Here is a 27713-nt window from a genome sequence, read left to right as displayed (position 1 = left end):
GGAGATTATCCTGGATTATTTGGGTGGACCCAATATAATCACAAGGGTCCTTATACAAGGGAGGTAGGAGGGTCACAGTCAGAGAAGGAGATGTGCCAATGGAGCAGACATCAGAATAATGGTCCTGCAAGCCAAGAAATGCAGGCTTCCTCTAGCAGCTGGAAAAGGCAAGGAACAAATTCTCCCCAGGAGTCTCCAGAAGGAATGCAGTCTGGCCAACAGCTTGGTTTTAGCCCCATAAGATCCATTTTAGACATCTGATTTCCAGAACTGTAAGATAATAAATTTTTATGGTGTTTTAAGCCACTAAGTTTGTAGTAATTTGTTACAGTAGCAATGGCAAATGAATACACTTATAACACTTAGAGAGTTTGTGTTGACTTCCATTATAGATAGTAATTTCACATAAGAATCTTCAATGGAAAATATTTATTCCAGACTTGAACACTAAGGTTACATACCTCTTCAACCTGGAAAGAGCTTCTAAAAGTTATAGTGATTGGGAAATTTATGGGAATGGGCCAAAACCAGATAAATACTCTGTTTTACTTTTTAATGCAAGTTTAGACAAATCCGTTTATCTTGGACACATTCGATGCCTGACTGTAAAGTTTATCTGTGCACAGCAGAAGTGAGAAGAGGACCAATGAGCTGAGAGATAACCCGATCAATCTGCTTCCTCCGTCTTTGCTTCAGTGCTTCGTACAGGAAATCCATTGCTGTGTCAAGTTCCAGAGAAGCGTTTCTTCTCTTCCAGGTTACTAATCAGGCTAAACCACATAGAGTTGAAGGAAGGGGCTGGGAGGAAGGGAGTGCCCCACTGCTGATGGCCTGAGAGGATCCTGGACAGAGAAGTTGACCAGAGAGGGTCTCACCATGCTCGTAGCTCCTTCAGTGTCTGTGTGGAGGAAAAGTATTGAGTGAAAGGCAGAAAAAAGAAAACAGAAATGCTCTGCCCTTGGAGAACTGCTGACTTAGGACTGCTACTGATTTTGACCGTCTTCTTAAGGGCTGGTAAGTGTGAATTCTCTTTGGGGGAACGGTGAGAAACCTGGTCTCAGCTCTTCCTGAGCTTTCTTCGCCTCTCTGCTGGGACCTTGCAAGTCAATTGCAATCATAGATTTAGTCCCAGATTTATTTTACTTTATCATGCTCATTTTCCTCTTTGTTTCATTTATCTTACTTCGTATCCTACTATAATATATGCGTCTCTATAATTTGCCTCACTGCCCACTTCCTTAACGTCCTTCACCTCTTTTTTTTTTTTTTTTGAAAGAGGCAGGATAAATTAAATATATACTAGCAGTGATCAAAATGGCCTGGGTTCTCTTTGTCTTCTTCTCCCTTAAAAAAATTTAAATAGTAATCCTAACTCATTTAGGTCCACATTGCTAATAGTATAAATTAGGGAAGTTTCTTTCTTTCTACCACTTTCTATGACTGGGTGCTTTTAAAATATAACAGGCTTACACTTAATGGTGGTGCCTCTGTGATGTATGTCTGTATTTATCTTTAAGATGTGTGGGCTGTAAGAGACACTATGGTTTAGAGAACGCACTCCTCAATGACTAGGTTCCTACAGAAGTTATAGAGAACTTGGGCTACTGTGGGGGTGTCCTGGTTTCACCGTAGAGGGTTGGTAGGAGTTGATGTGGGAGGGAGTTTTCAGGTTTCATTTTTAGTAGATGGAGCAATTGCAAGGGAACACTGTAGCTGGTTTTAAATTTTATAATTGGAAGAGAAAAAAGCATTTTTTCCTCATTTCTGAATGATTTGAAAATGTTGTTTATCTTCTAGGAAAAAGTCTGTTTTCCACATGTTCATCTTACTGGTGAGCACATGCAAAATAACTGTACTCTCTTACTGTACTTTGCTATCGAAAATTTGCACATATTGTTTTCCCTTTGATCTGTACAATAACCCGGTGAAGTACACACGGAAGACACTTCTCCATTTTACAAAGGTAGAAACTGAGGCTTAGAGAGGTGAAATGATTTGTCCAAGGTAGGTTAGATACTGGCAGAATCAAACTCAGTAATAATGTATGTCAGTAAGCATAACTAAACATTTGAGTCAGCAATTTTCCTCAATATTTAACCATTATGAATTTCACTAAAGAGAATCATAATTTATAACACCACTGGAAAAAAATTAAGCCAATACTTAGTTATAAACTTAATAGACTATTACTCACTTAAAAAAAAATCAAGCGATCTGAATCTTGCAATAGTTGAGATCTTGTTGTAGAAAGCTCCTATAGAAACCTGTATAAGACCCAACTTGGCAGCTGGAAGCCAGATAGGAAAAGAGCTATTTATGTCAAATTGAACTATTACTTTTGGGAAAAGGAAAAAAAAAGATTAAAACATAATTGATAACTTTGAATTTTTCAGGTTGAAAGGTTAAAATTTTAAAACTATTTGTGAACACAACTAGGAGATACTACATATATCAAATCTCTAAAGTCTAGGCTTGTATAATTATAAAGTTATCGAAATGTTTAGGAACAAGATATAAAAAAGCAAATTACTTTGTGTGTAGTGATTTGGCATGACAAATTGACCATGAAATGGTTTAGAATAATGAGAAGCATACCACTTGGGGCAATGGCATTATGTCCTTATTACTAATGCTGCTTTGCTATTAATACCGCCAAACAGAAATAACTAATTTGTACAAGACAAATTCACAAAGGATCATGAGAGCTGATGATTTCAGTGTAAAACATAGCATTTATTTGGTTTTCCTATTTACTTTTTTGTTTACTTATTTGTTTATAACTTCAAGCAATGTAGTAGTTAGTAGACAAAATTTTTTAAGAAAATACCTGGGAAGAAAAATAAAAACGTAAATTGTCCACCTCAGAGCAAAGTTCCCAACCTTGTACCTGGTCCCCTTCCCTGGCACTCTCTGTACCCCATGTCTTTTCTTCCTCCTTTTAGCCCTATTGTCATCTAGATTTTTTTCCTTCTGCTCAGATTATATTTTTCTGGTCCAATTAAATTTTTTCCATCTTTCATAAAAGTTACTGATTTTGAAATTATCAATTACTGAAAAGAAAAGGAACTTTTTTCTTCTTTGGGCTGATTTTAGTCATTTATCATTATCTTCCACTAGAGGGCAGGCAGTAACAAGAAGAGATAAAAATCAAGACAGGGCTACTTGGTAGCTTCAGCAGATTTGCAAAAGATGGAAAAAGAGACAAAAAGCAATTACGAAAGAGAAGGGATTTGTTCTCATTAATTTTAGTGCTATCTTCCTTTTAAAGTTTGTGATAGTTGCAAAATTACATATTATAATAATTTATAGGTGGGTTTTCTCTAAACATTCATGCTTAAGCAATTCATAAATTAATCAAAAGTCCTTATTAAAACCACTGAGTGTGTGTGGAGGGCGTGTGTGTGTGTGTGTGTGTGTGTGTGCGTGTAGGATAGTGCCTAGAAGTTAGTAGATAGCTAAGTTAGGAAGACAAAGCTAAGATGAAACAATTGTTGAACATTTAAAATCAGTAAATCTTGAAATTGTCTATGAACCTAGTAAAAATATAAAGGGAGAAATTACGATGGGTTGGAGTTGTTGAAGGCTTTCTGGGTTTTGAGCTGGGCCTCAAATGATAGGTTTGGATAGATGGGGAAAAGCAGAGAAAGGAATTGGAAGGAAGGGATGTGTAGCATGAGCAAACACAAGGTGATTCAGCGAGAGAAAGAGCACTCCCTGAAGCTTGAAGGAACACAGATTGTGTGTTATATGATAGTAGGAAATAAGCCTGGATTCAGGGATCCTTGGTAGTCAAATAGAGTAGTAATCTCGGTGTTGGGCAGTAGACAGTGAGCAGCCATCTGTTCTTTTGTAAACAGGAAAATAATATAACAAGGCAGTATTTTTGGAGAATAATGTGGTAGCAATGTCCCACCGGGTGGTAGTATCACTAGGTAAAAGATTTGTTTTGGAATAGGAGCTTCTGTCCTGTGATTCCCATTTGAGAAAGTTCCATGACGCCACTGAGAGATACTGGTGGCTGAGAAGGGAGTTTCTTTGGAACAAGATGTTAAATTCAGTATAGAAAGGGAGGACACCTAGGAGGAAAATTCCTATAGATACTTGAAAACATAGCCTTCCTTATTGCATCTCCAGATTCAACCAACCATGGATGGAAAATATGCAGGAAGAAATATGGATAAATATATCTGTATGAACATGTACAGACTTTCTTCTTGTTATTATTTCCTAAGCAATACAGTATAAAAACTCCTTACATAGCATTTACATTGTATTAATATTAGGTATTGTAAATAATCTGGGGATAATTTAAAGTACACAGGAGAATGTGCATAGGTTATATACAAATACCATGCCATTTTATAAAGGGACTTGAGTAGGCTTGAATTTTGGTGTCCCTGACAGTCCTAGAGCCAATCCTCCAAGGATACTGAGGAATGGATGTATAGCAAAATTCACAGTTGGTGAGTCATCCATGGAGTGGATGATCTCACAAAGAGGATAAACATAGAAATAAAAATAATAAAATAAATACTAGAGATTTTGGATTTGGGACATAGGAGCCACAATTATTTCTTTCCTCTCTACCATAGAGAGCAGGATCTGAGAAGAGATGGGAACGGAGACAATATAGGTTATAAAATTGAGTGCTTTAAAAAGGAGGAGAATACTCTTCTGAAATTGAAGAGTAATATGAGAAGTTAGACATGGGGATGCTAGTGGGTTGAGGATGGCACTAAGTTGATGGGAACAAATGAGAGAGCTCACAGTAGATAAATTGCCTCCCAGTAAGGTCATGAATATTTCAGTCAATGGTGTTAATTAATAAAATAACTCACTTGGCATTTGGTATTATGTTATATCTGAAAAATTAATCTGTACATTGATTAAAATGTAGTAACCATCGATATATTTTTGCCTGTTCTCCCGGTTATCACTGACACTCATTTGATAACTCCTGACTGGGATAAGGGAGCAGATCTGTGGTCATGAAATATTTTTGGACTATGTGATGTTAGTAGCCCTTAAGAATCAAATCAATGACCATTACTTTAAAAGAATAATAATAATAAATATCACAAATTCATATGATAGTCACAGTCACAATCAGGTCATATTTTTTTTCCTGGAAGAAATGACATTGTTCACACATTAACATTAAACAAACAATTTCAAAGTTTTCCTAGCTAGAATTTATCTACCTTTTGTGTCTGAAAACCCAGACCGCATTCTAGGAATAAAATCCTATTTGTGTTTAAGAAAAGCAGTATAGGAAAGTTCCAGGATTGAAGCAGGAATGGAAGTTTTTCCATTTCTAAAGAAATGATTTTCTTTAAGAATCTCTTCTGCTTTGAGTTATTTCTAATGTTGCAGGTCCTCTTGGGATCAGACTCTGAGACAGAGTTTCGTGTACAGAATGTTTGTGAGCAGAGGGAGAAGTTTCTCTGTAATCTCAACTAGCTGACACTCTCTTCTGATCCCACAGGGAGCTCTGTAGTTAGAATTGCCTTGGAGAGGCCCTGCATTGATAAAATTGGCCCTGTATTGAATAAAATTGGCCCTGTATTGAATAAAATTGGTCCTTTATACTTCTATCTCAATCAGTCATTGGATGTGGGCTGCCCTGGAAGGGTCTGACTTGGGCAAAGTAAGTGGAGTGATCCCGGGAGATGTGGAAAACTGAAGGCTGTCTGCCAACAGTGTTCCTAGTAGCAGGGACAAAGAGTCATTCCTTGCAGGCGATTCTGGGTAGCACATGTTCATTTCAGTTACCATTTCCAATTCTCTTCATTCCTTCTTGAATTTCTGAGTTTCTATCTGGTATTATTTCCTTTCAGCCTGAATAATTTCTTTTATCACTTCTAGTAGTGTGGGCTGCTGGTGAGGAGTTCTCTTAGTTCTTAGTTCTCTTTTCATAATTTTTTTCCCAATTTCTTTTGTCTCTCTATTCTTTAGATTAAATAATTTCTATTTGTATATATTCAAGGTCACTGACAATTTCCTCTCTTCTCTCCATTCTTTTGTTAAGCCCATCTAGTGAACATTTTATTTCAGATACTGTATTTTTCAATTTTAGGATTTCCATTTTTTTACAGACATTTTTTTTCCCCAAACCTGTAAAGAACACATATTCCCTACTTTTTAGTTGTTTTTAATTAATTAATTTATTTATTTATTTATTTTGTAGAGATGGGGTCTCACTGTATTGCTCAGACTGATCTCAAACTCCTGGCCTCAAGTGATCCTCCCACCTTGGCCTCCCAAAGTGATAGGATTACAGGTAACAGCCACCACACCCAGCCTCCATTTATTTTTTAAAAGTTTCTTTTCCCCAACTTGGATTTTTCTGTGTTTTCATTCATTCATTCATTGTGAGTATATATACATTTTTATACCCCCAAGCATAGTTTAATATCTGTGCTAAAATTGATAATTTCAGTATCTGGCCCAACTTATGGTTGGGCTCCCTTAATGTCTCCTTTAACATCTTTTCTCCTAAGAATGGGCCACATTTCCTTGGTTATTTGCAGGTTGAGTAATTTTATCTGGATTTTGAATGTTGCATGGATTCTGTTATATTGCTGTGTTGATATATATGGAGGTGTATACATATGTATAATATATGTGTAGTATTTAACTTGGTTGAACTCAAACTGCAAACTCTGTCTCCTGGACAGCATCTTAAATCTAAGTTCTTTTATCTTTAGCTAGTCTGCTCTGAGTGTGACTTGCCATATGTTGTTTAGGGTCAGCAGAGATATAGGTAGAGTTTATATGCAGAATTTTGAAATTTTTTCTCTATCTCTATCACTTTTCAGAGACTAAGGTTGCCCTGAAATCTGTCCTCAGGGGAGATTTTCTGTTCTTCAGAAAACTGTGGGTTTTCAAGCAGAATGTTAACTGCCTAATGTGCCAACTATAGCCCTCCCTGAGACTAACATCAGTAAAAATGGGGAAAAATGGAATCCTGTACCCCTAACCCTGAGCTTTTCCTTCTTCAAAGGGTTGACAAGCTTCAGGAATCTTTCTGCTGCTTCAACTCCCTAGTGGCTTCAAGCAGTTGTTTTTAAATTTTGTCTATAATTTATATTTCTTATCTGTGGAAGCTTACGGGGCTATAAAGAAGTGGAACTTTCTTTAAATCCATGTATTTTTAATATCATTGTGTTTTTACCAACTAATATTGACTTGGTGGTTATGTCGTCTTGGACACTGAGGTTGAATGTATTATTAAATGCCTTTTTGCTTTCTAAATTTCATCCAAACATTAATTTTGGCGTTTTTTCAATAAAATCTCACTCTCCTTTCCCCTCAGTTTCTAGATTCTAATACATCTCTGTGTTGGATCTAATGATCTGTCATATAATTCTAACCACTGGCTGTGTCATCTTTAAGAAATTGCTTAACCTCTTTTGACAGTAATTTCCTCATTTGTGAAAGGAAGGAGATGTATAGAACTTTCAGACAGGAAGGAAACATTTATTTGGAAACCTTCAAAAAAAAATTCTTTAATTTTATACATGGGCACATAAAACCCAGATATGTTCAAGGAATTTCTAACAATATCACACAACTCAGCTGAGCTGAGTTTGGGGCACCTCCCCAGTACCAAAAATAGAAAGGAAAGAGATGTGGCAAGTGTGTGGGGGGAAATCTATGATTTTTAGATGTGATGCACTTGAAATGACAGCAAGCATTGAAGTGGAAAAACAATGCAACTAACGGTTTGAGATTCTTGTTTAGGAAAAATAAGTCAAAGCTAAAATGTGGTTTGGTTATTTTGTCAGCTGATACATAAGGGAGTGTCTGTCACGCATCAGTCACTGTGCTTTCCTTCTGTGGATACTTGATCAAGACAGACATAGATCCTGCTCTCGTGGAGCTTAGAACCTGGAAGATAGATATTAAATAAATTATTGCAAATAATTAAATCACATAAAGTGCATAAGGAGTAACATAGGGTGACACAGAGATGTGTAATTGGTAAATCTAATCTGGTTTGAGGGTCAAGGAAGGCTTCCTGGGTGGGGTGGGGGAAAGCGATGTGCAAGATGAAGATGAACAGAAACAGCCAGGTAGGAAGAGCTGAGGGATGAACATTCTAGTTGGGTCACACAGGCTGAACGAGGGACAGAGGGAGCTAAACTATGACTGGAATGGTGAAAACAAGGAGAAATCACCTGTGTAGGGGTCTAGTTGAAGTTCTGGGGGTGGAAGAGAAAGATGTGAGAAGGTGTAAAGAGAAAGAAGAGCAGCTAGAACTTTGGGGGATACTGACTTTAAGGTGCCTGAGGAGGAAGGTGGCTTGCAGAGAAGATGGGGAGGAGGCAGAGAGGGAAACGCATAGGTGTGGGGGGAGGCTAATGAGGGCGTTTTAGAAGAAGAGGAAAATGGTTAATTTATCACAATCTGCTGGGCAACCCAGGAGAGCCAGCACCGAAGAGGAGCTAAAAGACTGACTATAAAAGAATTGATGACCTTCAAAATTGCAGTTTGAGTAGAAGGGCGTGGGAGCAGCAAGACTGCAGGTATTGAGGAGGGAGTGGGTGGGAAGGAAATTGAAGCTGTGGGCACAGACCACTCATTCTAGAAATTAGGCAGCAAAGAGGGAAGCAGGGATCTTAGCTAGAAGGGGAAGCTGCATCTAATAATTTCTTTTTTCTACCAGCATAGGGGAAACCTGGGTATGTTTGAAGGGTATTATCTGAGAAAATGCAGTGATTCGGTATAAGTGGTTTTCCAATCTGTGTGTGTGTGTGTGTGCGCGCAGTTTTAAGGTGTTTAGTAATTTCTTTTCTTTCTCCCTGCCATTTTGTTACTTTACTGTGAAATTCTGCCTTTTCCCAAAGGTTTGTCCATTACATAATATGAGAATATCCTATATAATCCATTTTGTGGTATCAAAAAAAGCCAAATGGTAAATATTGGTGAATTTCAAATAATGAAATCTAGTTATTTTTATTCTCCCCTCCAAAATCATTCTGTCTATCCTTAATTGCCTTCTCCCTAGATATTCCCCAGGGATTGTCCTAAACCAGGAACTTTAAGATATTTGCCAGATATAATCATCTCTAGAGCCTAAAATATTAAAGATATTATGGTGCCAGCTCAAGTCTACTTAATCAGACTTTTCCAGATTATATGCCTCTGGACTCCTACAAATCTTTGCAGGAGATTTTGGTGAGAGCCAGGGTTCAGAGCCCTGTCGTAGGTCTTTCTTAGCTTCTTCATCACCCAAACTATCTCTGTTGTCCTTCACACTCAGCACACTCTGCTCACCCCCTGATTTACCCATCGTCCAATGTGGATGTCCTCAACATCCCTGATGGGAAGGTTTCTGAGGGCTGGAACTTTGCCTCATTCCTGCTACCGTTCCCAGAGCTCTGCACGGTTACTTGACGCTGTGTAGGTACTAACAAACGTTTGTTAGCCTCAACTTCCTCAAAATGTCTCTTGTGTTTGTGACCATTCTTATTACCTTTTTTGTACCTCTCTGAGAGAAGAAAGATGAGCCTTTTCAAAAGCTGGCCTCCATTTTGCTGTTTGTCTCATTCCTTCTAGTACCTCTAAGATCCTGCTTTACCAGTTGGCCTCCCTCAGTCTTTTTTTTTTTTTTTTTTTGGAGACAGAGTCTCACTCTGTTGCCTGGGCTAGAGTGAGTGCCGTGGCGTCAGCCTAGCCCACAGCAACCTCAAACTCCTGGGCTTAAGCGATCCTTCTGCCTCAGCCTCCCGAGTAGCTGGGACTACAGCCATGCGCCACCATGTCCAGCTGACTTTTTCTACATATATATTTTTAGCTGTCCAAATCATTTCTTTCTGTTTTTAGTAGAGATGCGGTCTCGCTCTTGCTCACACTGGTCTCAAACTCGTGAGCTCGAGAGATCCTCCTGCCTCGGCCTTCCAGAGTGCTAGGATTACAGGCGTGGGCCACTGAGCCCGGCCTAGCCTCCTTCATTCTTGTAACTTCTAGCTGTCTCTCCTTCTATCCACAAACACGCTGTGTGCTCCCCTATTCCTAAACACCCCCTCAGTCCTCATAGCTCCAGATATTGCCCCGTCTCTCTCCTTCAAGTTTGACATGAAAGGATAAAGCCACTGTCACACTTCTCCCATTCTTTCAGGGTCAGAATTCTTGAAAGACCAAGTCTACATTTGTTGACCCAACTGTCTCTGCTCAGCTCCTTTCAGTTTGGTTTCCGCTTTTACTTCTTTGCTAAAACTACTCTCTTACAGATCTTAAAGTTCACCAATGATCTCCTTTTACCACATCACAAAGCTTCTTAATTATGTACTTTAAGACTTTTCTGCACATGATTTGGTTTTAATTCTTCCTGCCTTGAAATCTCTTTCCCTGGTTTTATGGCACTGCATTTACTTTCTACTTTTCTTCACCGTTTGTTGCTAACTGTACTGTCCTCAATAGATCCCTAATTATACATGTTTTCTAATCTCCACAACAGAAACTGCAATTTTGCAGCCCATGGGCTAGATCTGGCTTGCAAACATTTTCAGTTGGCTCTTGTAATTAAAAAAAATTGAATTAGCTGTCAATGAATAATAAAATTGGGAGATTTTACTTAAAATCTCTGACCTAGTGTCTGGGGTTGCTGTGAGGATTAAGTCAAGTGGTGCATGTAAAGTACTTAGCTCACTTTGTCTGCATTTATAAACATTCAGAAAATGGTAATTTTAATATCATTTTGCAGTTTTCAAAGTTATTTCATATATATTATTTTATAACATTTAATTATCTCCCTGATCATTTGTTTTCAGGTTTTTGGAATCATAATCTCCAAACTACTTTCAGTTTTTTGGAAAACAATGCTGGAACTAATATCTTAGTACACATATTTTTGCTTATGTGAATATATATATTCAATATCTATTTTATATATCCATTTAACACGCTGTCCCTTGGGATCACTGATACATATTTGCACAACATCTGGTTTAGGTCAGGAAACAAACTTGTCTTCATTAACTAGTTTTGGACTATGTGATACTAGTGCCTCAAATGAAAAAGAAATAGACCAACAAGATGTCTTTTACTAGCACTGTGCCCTGACCAACTGAGCCAGACTTTATGATTCTATTGCCTTAATAACTAGTATCAAATTTATTATTTATCATGATTATTTTCTGCTTTCTAAATTTTATCCATCCATTGAATTCATTATTGAATTCTTGTGTTTTTTAACTTGATACTTTTCTTAAACACTTCTCACATTTTCTTTTTATAAACTCTCTGGGTGTTTTATTTTTATCTTTAAGCTGTACCTGAAGTGTGGAATTACAGTTACTAGCTATGTCACCTCCAATATAGTCATCTTTTTTCAGCCTGTTGGTATATTTTGCCCATCTTTTCTCTTCTTTTCTTTTTTTTTTTTTCATTTTGGAATTCACCTTTTGTTTCAGGAATAGATTACTATAGTTTCTAAGTTCCTTGTAGGAAAAAATGTTTCTTGGTTGGCAGGAAGTCAAAGTAAGGTGTCAGGCAGATGGGAAGAGTAAGGAGGGGATGGATATATACACACCTAATGGGTGCTGTGCACACCGTCTGGGGGATGGACATGCTTGAAGCTCCGACTTGGGTGGGGCAAAGGCAATATATGCAACCTAAACATTTTGCCCATTTTTTCAATTGGAGCTGTCTATCTCTTTTTTTATTGGTTTGTAGGTTTGGGCATATTTTTTGAAGTACATTAGCCTTTGTTTATTATAAATGTTGCAAACATTCCCCAGGTTTTTGCTTTTCAATATTATGGATTTTGTTTTCATTTGTTTGGTTTGGTCATACAGAAGTTTTAAATTCTTTCTAGTCCAATTCTTCAATATTTTTCATTATACTTTCCATGTTTTGTATCAGGGTTAGAAAGGTTTCTTCATTTAAGGTGAGCCCTGTCCCAGTGTGCCTGGAACTTTGGTCCTGGTTTTAGCACTGAATGTCCTGCATTGCAGGAAACCCTTCACTCCTGGCAAACCAAGATGTTACTGAGCTTATTTCTTTTAAGATTACCTATGGTTTCTCGTAGTACTTTTATTTTTGTTTCTTATATATAAATCTTTAATTCATCTCATTTTATTTTGGTATGAGAAGTGAGATAGGAATCTTATTTTATTTTATTTTCCCACATGGCTAGCTAGTTCTCAAAATACAATTTATCAATGATATAAATAATCATTCTTCCCTTTAGAAATTTGAGTGACCACTGGTATCAGATACTAAATTCTCATATGTATAGATGAAGCCACTGAGGTTCAGAGAGTAATACATGTAAGATTAAGGGGTAATAAATAGAACAGTTTCGCTGTTTTTCTATATTTGTCTCTACTAGAACTTTGAGTTTTCACCCAAAAGTTTGCTTACTGAACACCTAATTAGGTGTTGTGTGCTACTAAACTGATGTTTTTAAAAATGAAAATCAGTTTCATAAAATGTAAGAACATGAAACATATGCTATGTTCAGTTGTTCAAATTATGTTTAAAACTGTTAAAATTAAAAAGGAAGTACTAATTTGTACTTCTTGTATTTCTTTGTTCATAGTTAAATTGTATATATTAACATATATAATATATATTGCAGAATGTAGGAAATATGTAAATTTTAAAGAATAATTATATAGTGGATACATATGTAAGTTAAGAACAGACTAATTCCTTCCCAGTTATATCCCCAGCCTCTGCTCTAAATGTAACCATTATCTATTGGGATAATTATTCCCTTTGAGATATAGTCATTCCCTGCTTTTCTTTACATTTTATCATACATGTATGCAGCCCTGAACAATAAAATTTATTTTGCATTTTTTGGTATTGTGCATAAGTGGAACCATACTGTGTATATTCTTTTATAACTTCTTTCATTTACTCACTATTACATTTGAGATTTATCCATGTTTAAGATTGTAGTTGTAGTTCATTAATATAAATAATTTTTATCCTAAAATTTCAAATGTTTGCAAAGTAGTTTTTCCTGGAAAAAATTCTGGTTCATAAAAAACAAACATGTTTTTAAAAAAGAAATCTCATATTTAGTATTTCAATTTCTTTCCTTTTTAGAAGCAAGGACAATTGTAATATTAAGCTATGAGACATGTGAAGAAGAAAATTTTAATTTGAAAACCATGTTGCATTTCAGATTGTTAAAAATGGCAAATATTTATTTTTCCTTTCTGCTCTCTTTCCATAGGAAATAAATTTGTCTCAGGAAAAAAAAAAAAGTCCTGAAATCATTACGTGAGACTAGTATAATCATGAAAACTGAGACTCTTACTGTGGCACTAATATTTCCTACAGTCCCTTTAGCTCCATGTCCTTTGCACATAATATTACTTTTCTTTGGAATGCTCTTTTCTCCTTGGTTGTATCTTATCTGCTTCTCATTCATTGGATCTTGTATTAGTTACCTATTACTACATAACAAGTTTCCTTCAAACAAGTATTTATTATCTTGCAGTGAATTAAGATGCATGTGTGAGAGAGAGCACACAAGGACAGCAGCCTTACTCTTTATAACCTAATCTCAGCAGGGACATCCCATCCCTTCTGCTGTATTCTATTTGTTAGAATGGCGTTAGTAGGTCTAGCCCACACTTAAGAGGAGTGGGTTTTACAAAGGCATGATCATTGGGAGCCATCTGAGAGGCTGCCTACAACAGATCTCAATACTGAGATAAGTAGCTCAAGGTACATTTTCCATACTTTTCCTTTATTACTATTGCAATGTCACATGATTGTCTAATAGTTTGATTAGTCGTCTAATGGCCCCATTAGATTGAAAGCTCCTGGCCGGGCATGGTGGCTCACGCCTGTAATCCTAGCACTCTGGGAGGCTGAGGCAGGAGGATCACTTGAGCTCACGAGTTTGAGACCAGCGTGAGCAAGAGCGAGACCCCGTCTCTACGACCCCATCTCTACTAAAAATAGAAAGAAATTATCTGGACAATTAAAAATATATATGGGAAAAATTAGCCGGGCATGGTGGCACGTGCCTGTAGTTCCAGCTACTCGGAAGGCTGAGGCAGAAGGATCGCTTGAGCCCAGGAGTTTGAAGTTGCTGTGAAGTAGACTGACGCCAAAGCACTCTAGCCCCGGCAACAGAGCAAGGCTCTGTCTCAAAAAAAAAAAAAAAAAAAAAAGATTGAAAGCTCCTTAATGAATAAACGTTTATTGTCTGCCTATTGTAATTGAGTAAATGAATATTAATACTGCTTCCAGCCTCCCTCCTTCTGTCCAAAAGCTTTAGTATAACTGAGAGGTGGTCACTCAGCTGGCATTTGAATGAAAACTGTTAGTAACTGATCATTATCTTAGAATGCAGAAAAGAAAACATTTCCTTTACTTGTAAAATTGATCTTAAAATTAATGCATTAGTCTTTAGATAGCTTCAGTAGAGAAAAAGATCACATAGGTCTCCGATTCCTGTTTTCCATTTAGAAATAACAACATTTGGGGAAAAAATTAGTGATGCTTTTCATTATACCTGAAGGATGATACTACTTTTTAATTATACGTAAGAAATAAAATTGTAATTCAGGCTCTGTCCTCCAAAAGTTATAAAGTTCATGAACTTTCTGGTAGGCTATTATGGATTTCCACTAGTCCCCAGATGATACTGTGAAAACCACTGTGTTCATGGCAGAAATATAATTAAATCATTTGGATGACACTTTATTACATTTTCAGGACCTCTGAAAAAAGAGGCAATGTAATTCCACAGCTTGTTACTTGGATCCATTCATAACTCTAAAAACTCTTGGGAAATAACACTTTTCTGTCTAACCTACATCTACAATATGAAGTTTATAAAAAAAAAAAGTACAAACATTCACTAACTAAAATGTTGAGGTCAATATTTTAAGGTTTCTTGAGCTGGCAGATTCATCGTAAAAGTTTCCATACTGTACTGACTTTACCAGACCAGCGATCAGAAAAAAATCATGTGCTTAGTGTAGCTAAATAAAGGTTACCTGGACAATGTATTATAATTTGAATTTGTAGGTTTTTGTATGATTAAGATCTCAACCATAAAGTTGTATTCATTTTAAGTGAAACCCTGAATCTTTAGGAGAAATGTTTGTACCGCTTAATACTCCAATTTGTAATGTGCTTTGTATATCTTTCATGAGTTATTCCTTATTTGTTAAGTAAGTAAGAACAATAGTCTGTGTTTTGCAAAGGGGAAAATGAGAGCATATAAATTCATTGTCTAAAAAGATTCAGGAAAGAAAAAACAACAGAAGAAGTAAAGCTCATATCCCTCATATTTCCTAGCCTTTAGAAATGGCTTAATGCTTACTCCATGCATAATCCATAATGGTTCAGCTCTATATTTGTTGTAATAACTTTGGAGAGTTATTAAAATTTAGAAGAAAATAGAGTTTTGAAGTTTGAAAGCTTGAAACACCAAATGAAGAGTGAAATAGTTTTATTTGGTTTTCCTCATGTAAAATGTCAGGATATTTTTACAGATTTCAATGTGTATTTATTGTATGTTCTATTTTTTTAGAAGTACTATAGTAAATTCATTCAATTTTAAATAACAGTAAAGATATTAAGTTGTAAAGATCATAATAAGCAATAAAAATGAAATCTACTTAGTTCAGTACCAGTGTAGGGGCCCCAAGTCCTGTAAAGAAATTTCAATACAAATGTCAAAATAAAACTAGTGTACACAATTCTTTTTTGCAGCTATATACTTATCGTATTAAATCATTAAAAATGTGGTAAATAACCTTACCACATTTTTTAGTGCACAGTTTTGCCCCAAGTTAAGGGTTTTAGTTTGAAGTTCATTTATCAGACTCCTAACTGCTTTGTTTATATTCTTCCAAAAGATCTACAAATGAAGGAAAGGGTAGAAAAGCTTAACTTTCTTGTTTTTCATCTCTATACATTATAAATTATAAATGAATATAAACAACAATGTTAAATATTTAAGTATGGCATAATCCATGCTCTCTTTTGGTTAATAAAAGTTACTGAATTAGTTTTTATTGGGGGTGGTGAAATTTCAGAAATATCTATCTCTAAATTTTTTAGACAGTAGAGCAGTCAAAGCCTTGCAATTTACAACAGACAAAACCTGTTTATCATCACAAGAAAATCATATGTTGTTTCTGAGAACCTTTTCTTTCCTCTCTGGAGGAAGCCTCTATGGAGTATGGGTTGCACAGTCATGCCTCTGCAATGTCTGTTGTGTGGGTGGATATATGCTTGCTCAGGCATGTGACTATGATGATTTGGGAAAGGAAACTTCTGGTGCTTGAAGTGAGTAAGAAGTTTCGGTAGTAGTAAAATCACAAAACGTTCTTACTTCTACTTATGATTTTGACTTGGATGGAAATTTTCTTTTTAACATTATTTTCAATGTCAAGAATTTCTGTTTGTATTTTGTTTTGTATTTATTTGCGTGGATGCATGTTCTAATGTTATGTGTATTAAAACTTAACATTTCTGCTCCCATTTTAATTACCCCCTTTCAACTTTATTGAGGAATAATTTGTGTACAATTAACTGTATCCACTTAAAATATGCAATTTGGTGAGTTTTGACAGTTGTATACACCTGTGAATCATAACCATAAATGAGATAGAAAACATTTTCACCATTTCCAAAATATTCTTCATGTATCTTCGTAGTCCATCCCTGCTTTCACCCCCACCTGCAGGCAACCACTGAGCTGCTTTTTGTCATCAGAGATTACTTAGTGTTTTATATTAGCAGCAGTAGTTTGCATTGCATTTAGTATGCATTCTTTTGTGCTTGTCTTGTTTCTCTTAATGGAATGATTTTGAGATTCATCAATGTTGTGTTTTCCTTTTTGTCTTTGAGTAGTATTCCATTGTATGGATAGTTTATTCACTTAATTGTTGATTGACATGTGGGTCGTTTCCAGTTTTTGGCAATTGTGAATAAATATTTGCAAATAAGGCTACTATGAACATTCATTCATGCACAAGTATTGTGTGGACATATGTTTTCATTTCTCTTAGGTACATGCCATTGGAATGACCAGGTTGTAAGGTGGGCACATATTTGAATTTTAGAATAACTGCCAGAAATTTTCCAGTGTTGTTATATTATTTTACATTCTTCCTAGTAATGTATGAGAATTCTAATTGTCCACATTCTTACCAGTACTTATTATCAGTCTTTATAATTTTAGCCATGCTTATAGTTCTATAATCATTATCTCACTGTGTTTTTAATCTGCATTTAATTTATGGTTACTAATATGAACATCTTTCCATGTATCTGTTGGCCATTAGAATATCTTTTTTGCCTTGGTGAGGTCAACCCCTTACCCAAGCATTTCCCCAGGGGCCTAAATACCACCCCACCACCAAGTCACAGCTGCTGCGTACACTTGCCATTGGGGTGCTGTTATTGGTAGAGGCTGTAGTGAAGTTGTTCTGGGGACTGGAATGTCTGATGGGTCCTTCTTCAGGTAATAGTGGTAGCAGTGGCGGACTAAGCATGTCTATCCTTGTGTCCTGAAACAGTGTATGCTGGCACCTGTATTGGTGGTTCCAAGTACATCAATTCTTGGGCCTCCAGGTGGCTTTTTCAGATGCTGGTTATAGTATTGGTGTGCTGGATGGGATGGATGAGTGCGTTCTCAACCTTCTGGCCAAATGTTAGCTGTTTATTTGTCACCTTGGTCCATTCTTGGGGAGGTGGATGATGAGCACCAGGCACCTATAGTAAGCCATCTATCTGACATCTGCTTCAACTTTATATTTCCCTTTTTACTCTTACGAGGCAGGAAAAATGAGAAAGGAAGAGGGATGGATGAACTCTTCTCAGTTCTGCTTCTAAGGTTCTTGAGAAAGGGCTCTGCTTTGTCCATCTGGGTGAGGTGCCCACCATTGGACCAAACAACTTTAATTAGCGGGTGGCATCTGTAGAAAGGAGTATAATTGGACCAACTCATGTGAGATGCCCACACTGGATCACTCTCCTGGTTGGGGAAGGAGGAAGAGGTGGAGACAGGATTACCTTGTAAAAAAATAGTTGACAATATGAGGTGTCTCATCAATGGGAACTCATTGATTAATAACTTATCAATGGGCCGGGCGCGGTGGCTCACGCCTGTAATCCTAGCACTCTGGGAGGCCGAGGCGGGAGGATCGCTTTGAGGTCAGCAGTTCGAGACCAGCCTGAGCAAGAGCAAGACCCCGTCTCTACTAAAAATAGAAAGAAATTATCTGGACAACTAAAAATATATATATAAAAAAATAACTTATCAATGCAATTTTCAAGATGTTAAAATGATTTTTTTCCTCTAATGATGGTATCACTTGTAATTTCTATTTTCCATGAGTTTTGCCTAATTTTAACTATGTTTAACTGATTGTTTATTCTATTGAATAAGACTATGTATAGAGATAGAGGCTTCCACTCTGAGTATATAACATTGGTTTCATTTATCTTTCTCCATATATTTTCTAGCTTCAAGTAGTTCAAATATGGATGGAAAGGTGATGACAAAGAACTATTCAACACCTCTCCCAGAAGGTAACATGCTTCCTAATGTAGTGGCCGGCACTGAGGGGATGGATAGTTGAACCTTGTTAGAAACATTAGGTGACGTCCTAGCTGGGGGCCTGCCTTGTGACTACTTGAAGAATATGGTGATCTGAGTGCTGTGGGATAAACAACTCTCTAATTGTTTGCAAACAAGTCATGTTCTTGCTTATCTCTGAATCTTTGCCAAGTTGGAGTGGTAGGAAGAGTGTGGATTTAACTGCCTGTCAGATCTATGTGTAAGTCCTGCCTCTGTCTTCAGCCATTAGGTTGGTGCAAAAGTAATTACAGTTTAGCATTGTTACAATTTGTGTTTTACTGTTGGAATACATTCTTAAATAAATGTGGTTATGTTATGCATCATTTTAATGTGCATTTCTTGTTGTATGTTTTTTTGCTAATGACATTATTTGCTGTTTATTTTATATGTATTTTAGACTATGGAAATGATGTTAGACAAAAAGCAAATTCAAGTGATACTCTTATTTGAGTTCAAAATGGTGACGTGAGGTCGGGCTCATAAAGCAGCAGAGACAACTCGCAATATCAACAATGCATTTGGCCCAGGAACTGCTAACGAACATACAGTGCAGTGGTGGTTCAAGAAGTTTTGCAAAGGAGACAAGAGCCTTGAAGATGAGGAGCGCAATGGCTGGCCATTGGAAGCTGACAATGACCAATTGAGAGCAATCACCAAAGCTGATCCTCTTAAAACTCCATGAGAAGATGCCAAAGAACTCAAGGTTCACCATTCTACAGTTGTTTGGCATTTGAAGCAAATGGGAAAGGTGAAAAAGCAGCTCGATAAGTGGGTGCCTCATGAGCTGACTGAAAATCAAAAAAATTGTCATTTTGAAGTGTCATCTTCTCTTCTTGTATGCAACAATGAACCATTTCTCAATTGGATTGTGACATGCGACGAAAAGTGGATTTTATGTGACAACCAGGTACAACCAGCTCAGTGGTTGGATGGAGAAGAAGCTCCAAAACACTTCCTAAAGCCAAACCTGCACCAAAAAAGAGTTCCTGGTCACTGGTGGTCTGCTGCCAGTCTGATGCACTACAGCTTTCTGAATCCTGGTGAAACCATCCATCTGTATGGTATGTATGCTCAGCAAATCCATGAGATGCACTGCAAACTGCAGCCGGCATTGGTCAACAGAAAGGGCCCAATTCTTCTCCACGACAATGCCCGACTGCACGTTACACAACCAATGCTTTAAAAGTTGAACAAATTGGGCTGCAAAGTTTTGCCTCATCCGCCACATTCACCAGACCTCTCACCAACTGGCTACTACTTCTTCAAGCATTTCGACAACTTTTTGCAGGGAAAACGCTTCCACAACAAGCAGGATGCAGAAAATGCTTTCCAAGAGTTCGATGAATCCCAAAGCATGGATTTTTATGCTACAGGAATAAACAAACTTATTTCTTGTTGGCGAAAATGTGTTGATGTGATGGTTCCTATTTTGATTAATAAGGTGTGTTTGAGCCCAGTTATAATGATTTAAAATTCATGGTCTGAAACTGCAATCACTTTTGCACCAACCTAAATAGTTATGTGATCATTATTTGACTATGAAGTGCAAGGGCTTGAGTACCACAGAAGACAGGTGACTTAAAACAGGAGAGAAGAGATACTAACTGAAGAGGTTAGCAAAAACATGCTTCATTCATGTAAAGTTTTTCCCCCCCGATAGCTGGTTCTGCTCATGTTACAGTAATGCCATCACTGACACTCACCTCTGTTGCAGATAAATTGGGACAGATACTTTGGTCTGCTAATCACCTCTCAGCAGACCCCTATCAGTCACCGACACATTGTGTAGGCTTATGGGAAATGTGAGATTCTATGTTAGAAGATGCTTGTAGGACGCAATTTTTACCTTGAAAGATGGACAAAAGAGGTTAGCTTCTATATTTACTCCTGATAATTACCTTGAATATACAAACACAAAATCTGCGAGCTAAGTTCACAGCGAAACTATCTGGAAGTCTATGTGTGACTAAAGAGGATGGAAGGGAAACTTATCCGAAGGCTATGTTAGATAATGTCATGAATTTGCAATAAAATCTTTTTATGGGAAATGTCCAAAGGAAAACAAATCTTGTTTTGTTTTTCAATTATGTACTTAATTACTTTTTCACTAGAAATAAATATTTCTAAACATCTCATCACTGGACATCATCATTTTTCATTTTTGTGTGATGGCTTACCTGGTGAAATTATAGACTTTTTTAAAGATCTGTGGATATCACTGACTTTGTGATTTTTTTAAATAAAAAATAAACTCTAAAATGTCCAGGTAGCTCCACCTGAATGCCATATTATTTACTTTTCATGAAAGAACCATGTATTTCCACATTTATGTGTGTCTGAAATAGTAGCCATAGAGAAAGATATTTAGTTTTGATGTTACTGATATTTTGTGCTTTTCACAAGTTAGGAGACAACCACATCACTAATTATTCCATGTTCTTTCCTGAAGTGCATGCATTGTATGATAAATACAGTCCCTTCCACCAAAAGATTATATTTAGAACATTGTCTTTGTTGTTTAATTTAAAAGTCTTCTCTTATTTTGTTGTTTGTAGATAGTAAAACTCCTAAATTAATTTCAAAATACTTTATGGTATATATTGTTTTCCTAATAATGCATAATACAGGAGAAAATTTGTCAATCTCTGAATTGGGTTTAATATACTATTTATATGTTGTGAACGTTAATTTGTTATGTAAGTGTAAAATTTCTGGAATGTGATCACCAGCCAAGTTAGTATCTAGTACAACTTCATGTAATATGCTGTGGATAAATTTAACACATGAAGTTCTTTATCAAGATTTTCTTTTATCGTTCTCCTTTTGTGTGTGTGTGTGTGTCCAGTTAACACTTCACTGTCTGTGGTGATGGACACCAACGCTGTGCTCCGCTGCCCTCATACATTGACAAGAGTGGTGCTAACAAGATGGGAAATAATCCTCAGGGACAAGCCTTCCTGCACAAAAGCTTACAGGAGCGACACAAAGGAGACCAAGGAAATCAACTGTACTGATGACAGAATAACCTGGGCCTCCAGACCCAGTCAGAATCCTGACCTTCAAATTGCTCCAGTGGCCATCACTCATGATGGGTATTACAGGTGTGTGATGGTGACACCTGATGGGAATTTCAATCGTAATTATCACCTCCAAGTGTTAGGTAAGGAACGTCATATGCTGTGGAATTTCATCTCACCAGATTTGTGACTGAAACACATGTCTCTCTAAATTCCATATCCCTTATGTTAAGACTGAAGCATTTTTCCCTTATATCTCTGCAGTTCCCCCTGAAGCGACCCTGTTTCTAAGCAGGAATAGAACTGCGGTGTGCAAGGCAGTAGCGGGGAAGCCAGCTGCACAGATCTCCTGGACCCCAAAGGGGGATGATTGTGTCACTGAGCAAGAATATTGGGGCAATGGCACGGTGACTGTCCAGAGTACATGCTCCTGGGAGGTCCCCGATGTGACTACTGTGACCTGCTCTGTCTCCCATTTGACTGGCAACAAGAGTCTGTACATAGAGCTGTTTCCTGGTTAGTAAATCTTCTAGTTTTTTGTTTGAGTGTTTTCATTCTTTCTGATGAGTTAGAAGGAAAAGGGAATGTGCAGAGAAATTTTGTTCAAGGATGCTTTCTCTAGCCTCCACTCTATCTCCCTTTTCCCCACAATAAAGACACATTTTTAAAAGAAAAATACAGCAATTTGTTGTAAAAAGCCTTATTTTAGAATGTGGTTTATTTTTCCTTTTAATGTTCACTTCTATACTGGCAGTTACTTGGCATGAATGATATACTTTAAAAAGAATATTTAGGATTAATTGAAAGATAAAGTGTAATTCGAAACAAATACGTAAGGTTTTATTGGAAGGATAAAGTCACTCACACATTGCCTTCATGAATTTTTAGTCTGGTAGACTTTTCCCCTCCAGGCTCCTTCTTGTGGAATTTCTTAACTTTTAATAACATCTATGATTCAGTTTATCACTTTTTCATTCTTCATTCTCTACTCTGATCCTACTTCCATTTTTTTGGTATTTAGAAAAAAATATTAATTTAATCAATATATCTATAATTTAAAGTAAAATTGTTTTATCGGACTTTATGAAAATCATCAGCTCTCCCCTGCCTTTTCTACCCTGCTACTCTCCATTCATTCTATTCCCCAGAGGCAGGCACTGTCCAATTTACAAGGGTTTCATCTAGTAATGAACTCTATTTTTTAAACAACATGCTCATGTTGTTATTTCTTACTGTATCAAATTTAGACATTATGTACACATTTCTTTTTATGGTAGATGTGCATTTAAAATTACCTTCTTCCTTAACCTTCATTCTTTATATACAGTGACATAGCAATTTTTTCTTAAATTAAATAGCCAGTGTTCACATTAATTTGAATATATAAGTATTATTAAGTGCTGAAACAAGACATAAACACATGTTTTCTCTTTTGAATAACTTTTTGTTTTTCTTGGACTTCATAATTCTGTTCCTTTTTTTTTTCCTTAAAAATGTATGTGCCTTTTGTGAATTGTCACCAAGCTCACTCACAAAGCTAGAGAAGCCCTTACTAATATTTTCCACATGGTCAGATTTATTGTGTAATGTGTCACTTCCATTTTTTTCTTGAAGTCATCCCTTTTAGAGCTTTTCCATGCTCTGGGTCTAATCTGCCCTGGTTGGTCTCTAGACATGCTGAGCAGTGATTGTCCTGGATGTTCTTTTTGCCTAAGTCCTCCGCTTGGTTCTGTGCCTTATTAATCTGAGTTTCTTCTGCCTTCTAGACATTTGTGTGTTCAACCTCTTTCTTTCATAAATGAGACTTTTCCTAAGTCTTTGTTAATCCTTGGCTAATGGCTTCTTGTCAAAGTGAGCACTCAAGAGCTGATTGGAAGCTCTACTATCTGATGCTGGGGCATGTGAACTAGTTAGCTTCAGTACAGTGAAAAGGAGCCACGTGATTTTTTATTTAAATTGGGGATTTGTTATGTATCTGAAGGCCTTTTCCTGGGGCTGTTCAGGGTCTACAGAAAATAATTCACGAGTCCCTTGTCTTGGAGACATAAGATATCCGTGTGCTAAGAGAGGGGAGTATTTGTGTTTGTGTGTGCGCGAGTATGCCTGTGAGCATCCCACTGTTGAGAACTCAGACTTTCCTTTAATACCTCTTTTCGGTCTGGCACTTCATCCTCACCCGCCATGATGTCTGGGTGCTTGACTCTGGAGTCTCTCCAGTTCATCTTCTTCATGTCAGTCTCTCTTTTTTCTGCCGATTGGGGAAAGTGTGCTGCACAAAGTGAGGCAGAGCACTTGGCAACCTACCTGTTCTCAAAACAGACTTTCAAAGAAGCTCCTGACTTTTAGCCCCATACTTGCCCCCTACCCCACATGCCCCTTTATCTATATTTGATTTTTCCTGCTCTAGAGTCTTTCTGGAGTTTCGTTGCACTGAAACTTTGACTTATTCCACTCTGTAAATCATTTTACATTCTTTCATTCATTTTTCAGTTAAGAACAGGTTGAAATCTTTGATCTGCTCTTGTCTTCGTCCCTGTTACCTTTGTCTTTGCAGGTCTACCCTTTAAAAAACTTCTTTACTAACACTTTAGTAAGTTATAAAAAGGGAGAAGAGGAAACCCATGTGTTGAAGCAACCATTTTCCAATATCCATTTTTTTTAAGCGATACAAAAAGTTTAGCAATATTTGCTGATAAGATATTTACTAATAATTGTTCCTTCATTATGTATGAAATCCCACCATCCAGTGTTACAATATGGTGTCATATTTAGACTCTATTCCTTGAAAGTGTCTTCTTGTCTCAGCTCCAATGTAGGGGAGGATCTGTCCTCCTCGAATGATGGATCTCCATACTCTGTTAGTACCACTCCAGTGAGAGAGCTCATTAGTTTGAGTTTCCAAAAGTGTTGCTGTTTTTAACAGTAAAGCCAAACTTTATTTTTCCAATAAAATACTGAGAAATCCAATATTTAAAAACATCCACCGTGCATGGAAGATGGAAAGACCAGGCGCCTTGCTCAGCCTGTACCTCACCTTCTTCTCCTGCCCTTGAGCCACATTCACAGAACAGCAGGAGCAAGTTTTAAACCTCTACCTCTCAGAGCTGGCAAGCCTTTGCTGACTTGTGTGTTTGTCAGGCAGAGCTTTTTACTGCTGCCAGCTGCTAATAAACAAAGTTTCTGCCATGGATTAATTTTCCTTTCAATGCTTCTGGCAGAGAGGTGACTTCAGGATTAGGATTATTTTTCCAACTACTTTCCTTAAATTACTCATTTATTTCTGATTGTTGAAGGTGAGACACGCTCTGTTCCTGCTGAAACCAGGAGATCTAAATTTCACATCTCTCCCATAGGAATTCACCATTCATGAATCCTTAAAACACCTAAATCCTGGCATAAGATTATGTCTTGCTGGAAACTCTGGAGTCTGAATTGATAAAGCAATTTTATTTTAGCAGTTCTTGAACTATTAATGGGTCCAAATTGTTTAAAATAAAATTACAGAAATGAATTTCATGTAGTGTGAGACATTCTTGAAACATATATAATAAATATATATTTATATATTTAAAAATAATATTTATATTTAATTATATTTAAAAAATAATATAGGTACATAGTTTTTATTTTTAATAGATTTTATTTTTTAGGTCAGTTTTTGCTTCACAGCAAAATTAAGGGATATGTACAGAAAGTTCCCATATAACCTGTACCCCTATGCATGCACAACTTCCTGACTGTGGATGTTGTGCACCACAGTGTTTCATTTAGTAGAACTGATGAACATACATTACCAGCCAAAGACCATAGTTTACATTCTGGTTCACTCTTGGTGTTGTACATTCTATGAGTTTGGACAAACGTATAATGATATATACCCGCCAGTGTAGCCTAATAGAGAATGTATCACTGCCCTAACGATCCCCTACCCTCTGCCTATTCATCCTTCCCTCCCCCTAATCCCTGATAACCAGTGATCTTTTTACTGTCTCCCTAGTTTTGCCTTTTTAAGAATATCTTGTAGTTGGAATCATACAGTATGTTGCCTTTTCAGGTTGGCAAGTTTCACTGCATAATATACATTTTTGAGATTCCTCCATGTCTTTTCATGGCTTGATAGTTCATTTCTTTTTTAGTACTGAATAATAGTACATTGTCTGAATGTATCACATTTGAACCGTATACTTGTGTGTCTATAGGTACCAAACGTTCAGAAAAATCATATATTCTATATATCATCCTTCCTATTCTTATTTTGATCGTCGTGGGATCCATTTGGTTTTTGAAATTCAATGGCTGCAGGTATTGATTGATGACTATTTTTTCTTCTTCAGCTTTCTTGGGCTAGAAAAGAGTCAGAAATAAGGAATTGACTGATTAGGCAATTAGGATGTTAACATCAAATCTCCCATAATCAAAAGAAGTATCCTGAAGGTGTAAGACTTGGACTACTTTGCATGATAAGAGGGATTTGGCTGGGCTGCTCAGGCATGCAAGTGTGGTGAATTAGGCCATTTAGGGTAGGATTTGGGAGATATATTATTTTATTTGGGAAAATAATTAATATTCCTTTCATGTACCAAAGATGAGGTGTTGCATATTGCATCAAGCTCCTATTGCATAATTTTACTTCCTTTTCCCAAATCCAGAATTTTCTTATTTAGCTATATTAACCACAAGCAGTATTATTCCCTCATTTCTGGTAGTCCCTTTCTGATTTATTATGGCTTCTATGAAAATGAACCACAATTATCAATAGTATAATGTTTTTTTTTTCCATTTTCAATCTAAACAATGATACTTTCTCCATTCACTCCAGCTTATTTTATTTTTCTAGAAAATGTAAATTGAATAAAATGGAAGCTACTCCAGTTGTTGAGGTAAGACAAGATAAAAAGGAATATTTGCAAACTTTTAAGCCACATACCTTCAAAATCTAGCAAAACAATTTGTAATTTGTATCAATATTAATGTTTCAGTTGAAAAACTAAAACAAGTCTGATTCCACAATGCTAGTAGGTGTAATTATTTTGTTTATTATCTACCAAGTACTGTTTATATATCACGCTAAGACTATAATGTTGGGAAAAAGTGAATTGGTGTTTCCTCCCACATGGAAGCATCTCTAATTCCTGACTTCTCTTTTTCAATACCATCATTTCCCTCTTACCCAAGCTTGAAACATATCCTGCCCCATAATCTCTTATCATCAGCAGCTTACTAAATCTTCAACTCTTTTCATTTGAAATTCTTTTCCTTTCACTAAATTCATGTCCATTTCTACTTTTACCCAACCATCATCTTAGTCAGACTTAAGTAATCAACAAATAGTTTTTTGATAAAATATTAGAATAAAGCCTTGCTCTTGTGTTCGTACAAGCTGAGGGACACAAATATAAGCATTCTTGGGCACCTGTTAGAAAAATGCAGGTAGTTTCTATGATAATTTTTTGAACTGAATTTGAGTTTGAGTTCTTTCTTAGGATGAAATGCAACCCTATGCTAGCTACACGGAGAAGAATAATCCACTCTATGATACTACAAACAAGGTGAAGATGTCTCAGGAATTACAAAATGAAGTTGATTGCACAGGCCTCCATACTTTATAAGTGACTGCACTCCACCACAATGAAAAATGGGTCAAGATACATTATAATTAATGTTTTGATTTTCTTACACTTCTAGAAAAGAAGACTTATTTTGAATTTAGTTTTGCAAAGGATCTTAGAAGACAAAGACATTTCAATGGATTTACATTCATATCCTTGTATAATTGGAATTTTAGGTTCTTAGCTGCTACCAGCAGTTCTCTGAAGAACTGATGTTATCATGACAAAGAAAACACATGCTCGTGATCAAATTTTCAAGTTCGGCGGTACAGTAAATAATGAAAACTGACTTCCCTGAAGAAATAACTGCAGAAAAAACAATCATCAATAATTCTTTATATATTCTTCCAGAAAATTTTTATGTACATATGACTTGTCTGTATGCCTATGGTATATGTGTACATTTATATATCTATTTACATACACACACATCTTTGTCAAGAAACCAATGGGAGCGTATTGTAACACTGTTGTATACTTATAAATACCTAATAATATCAGTCTTGGAGAGCTTTT

At 36.6% G+C, this 27713-nt stretch overlaps 1 protein-coding gene across 1 annotated transcript; it reads left to right on the top strand.

Moving 5' to 3' along the window:
- The first annotated feature begins 947 nt into the window (after positions 1 to 947).
- Positions 948 to 27197, top strand: LOC138385728 (cell surface glycoprotein CD200 receptor 1-like). The gene is made up of 7 exons (XM_069471971.1): positions 948 to 1014; positions 18457 to 18522; positions 21417 to 21731; positions 21853 to 22104; positions 25788 to 25890; positions 26426 to 26468; positions 27072 to 27197. Exons 1-7 carry the CDS (start codon positions 948 to 950, stop codon positions 27195 to 27197), a joined length of 972 nt encoding a protein of 323 aa, XP_069328072.1.
- The last annotated feature ends 516 nt before the right edge of the window (positions 27198 to 27713 follow it).

This window comes from Eulemur rufifrons, chromosome 7, assembly GCF_041146395.1.
Source record: "Eulemur rufifrons isolate Redbay chromosome 7, OSU_ERuf_1, whole genome shotgun sequence".
NCBI classification, from domain to species: Eukaryota; Metazoa; Chordata; class Mammalia; order Primates; family Lemuridae; genus Eulemur; species Eulemur rufifrons.
This window is presented reverse-complemented; position numbering and strand designations above follow the sequence as displayed.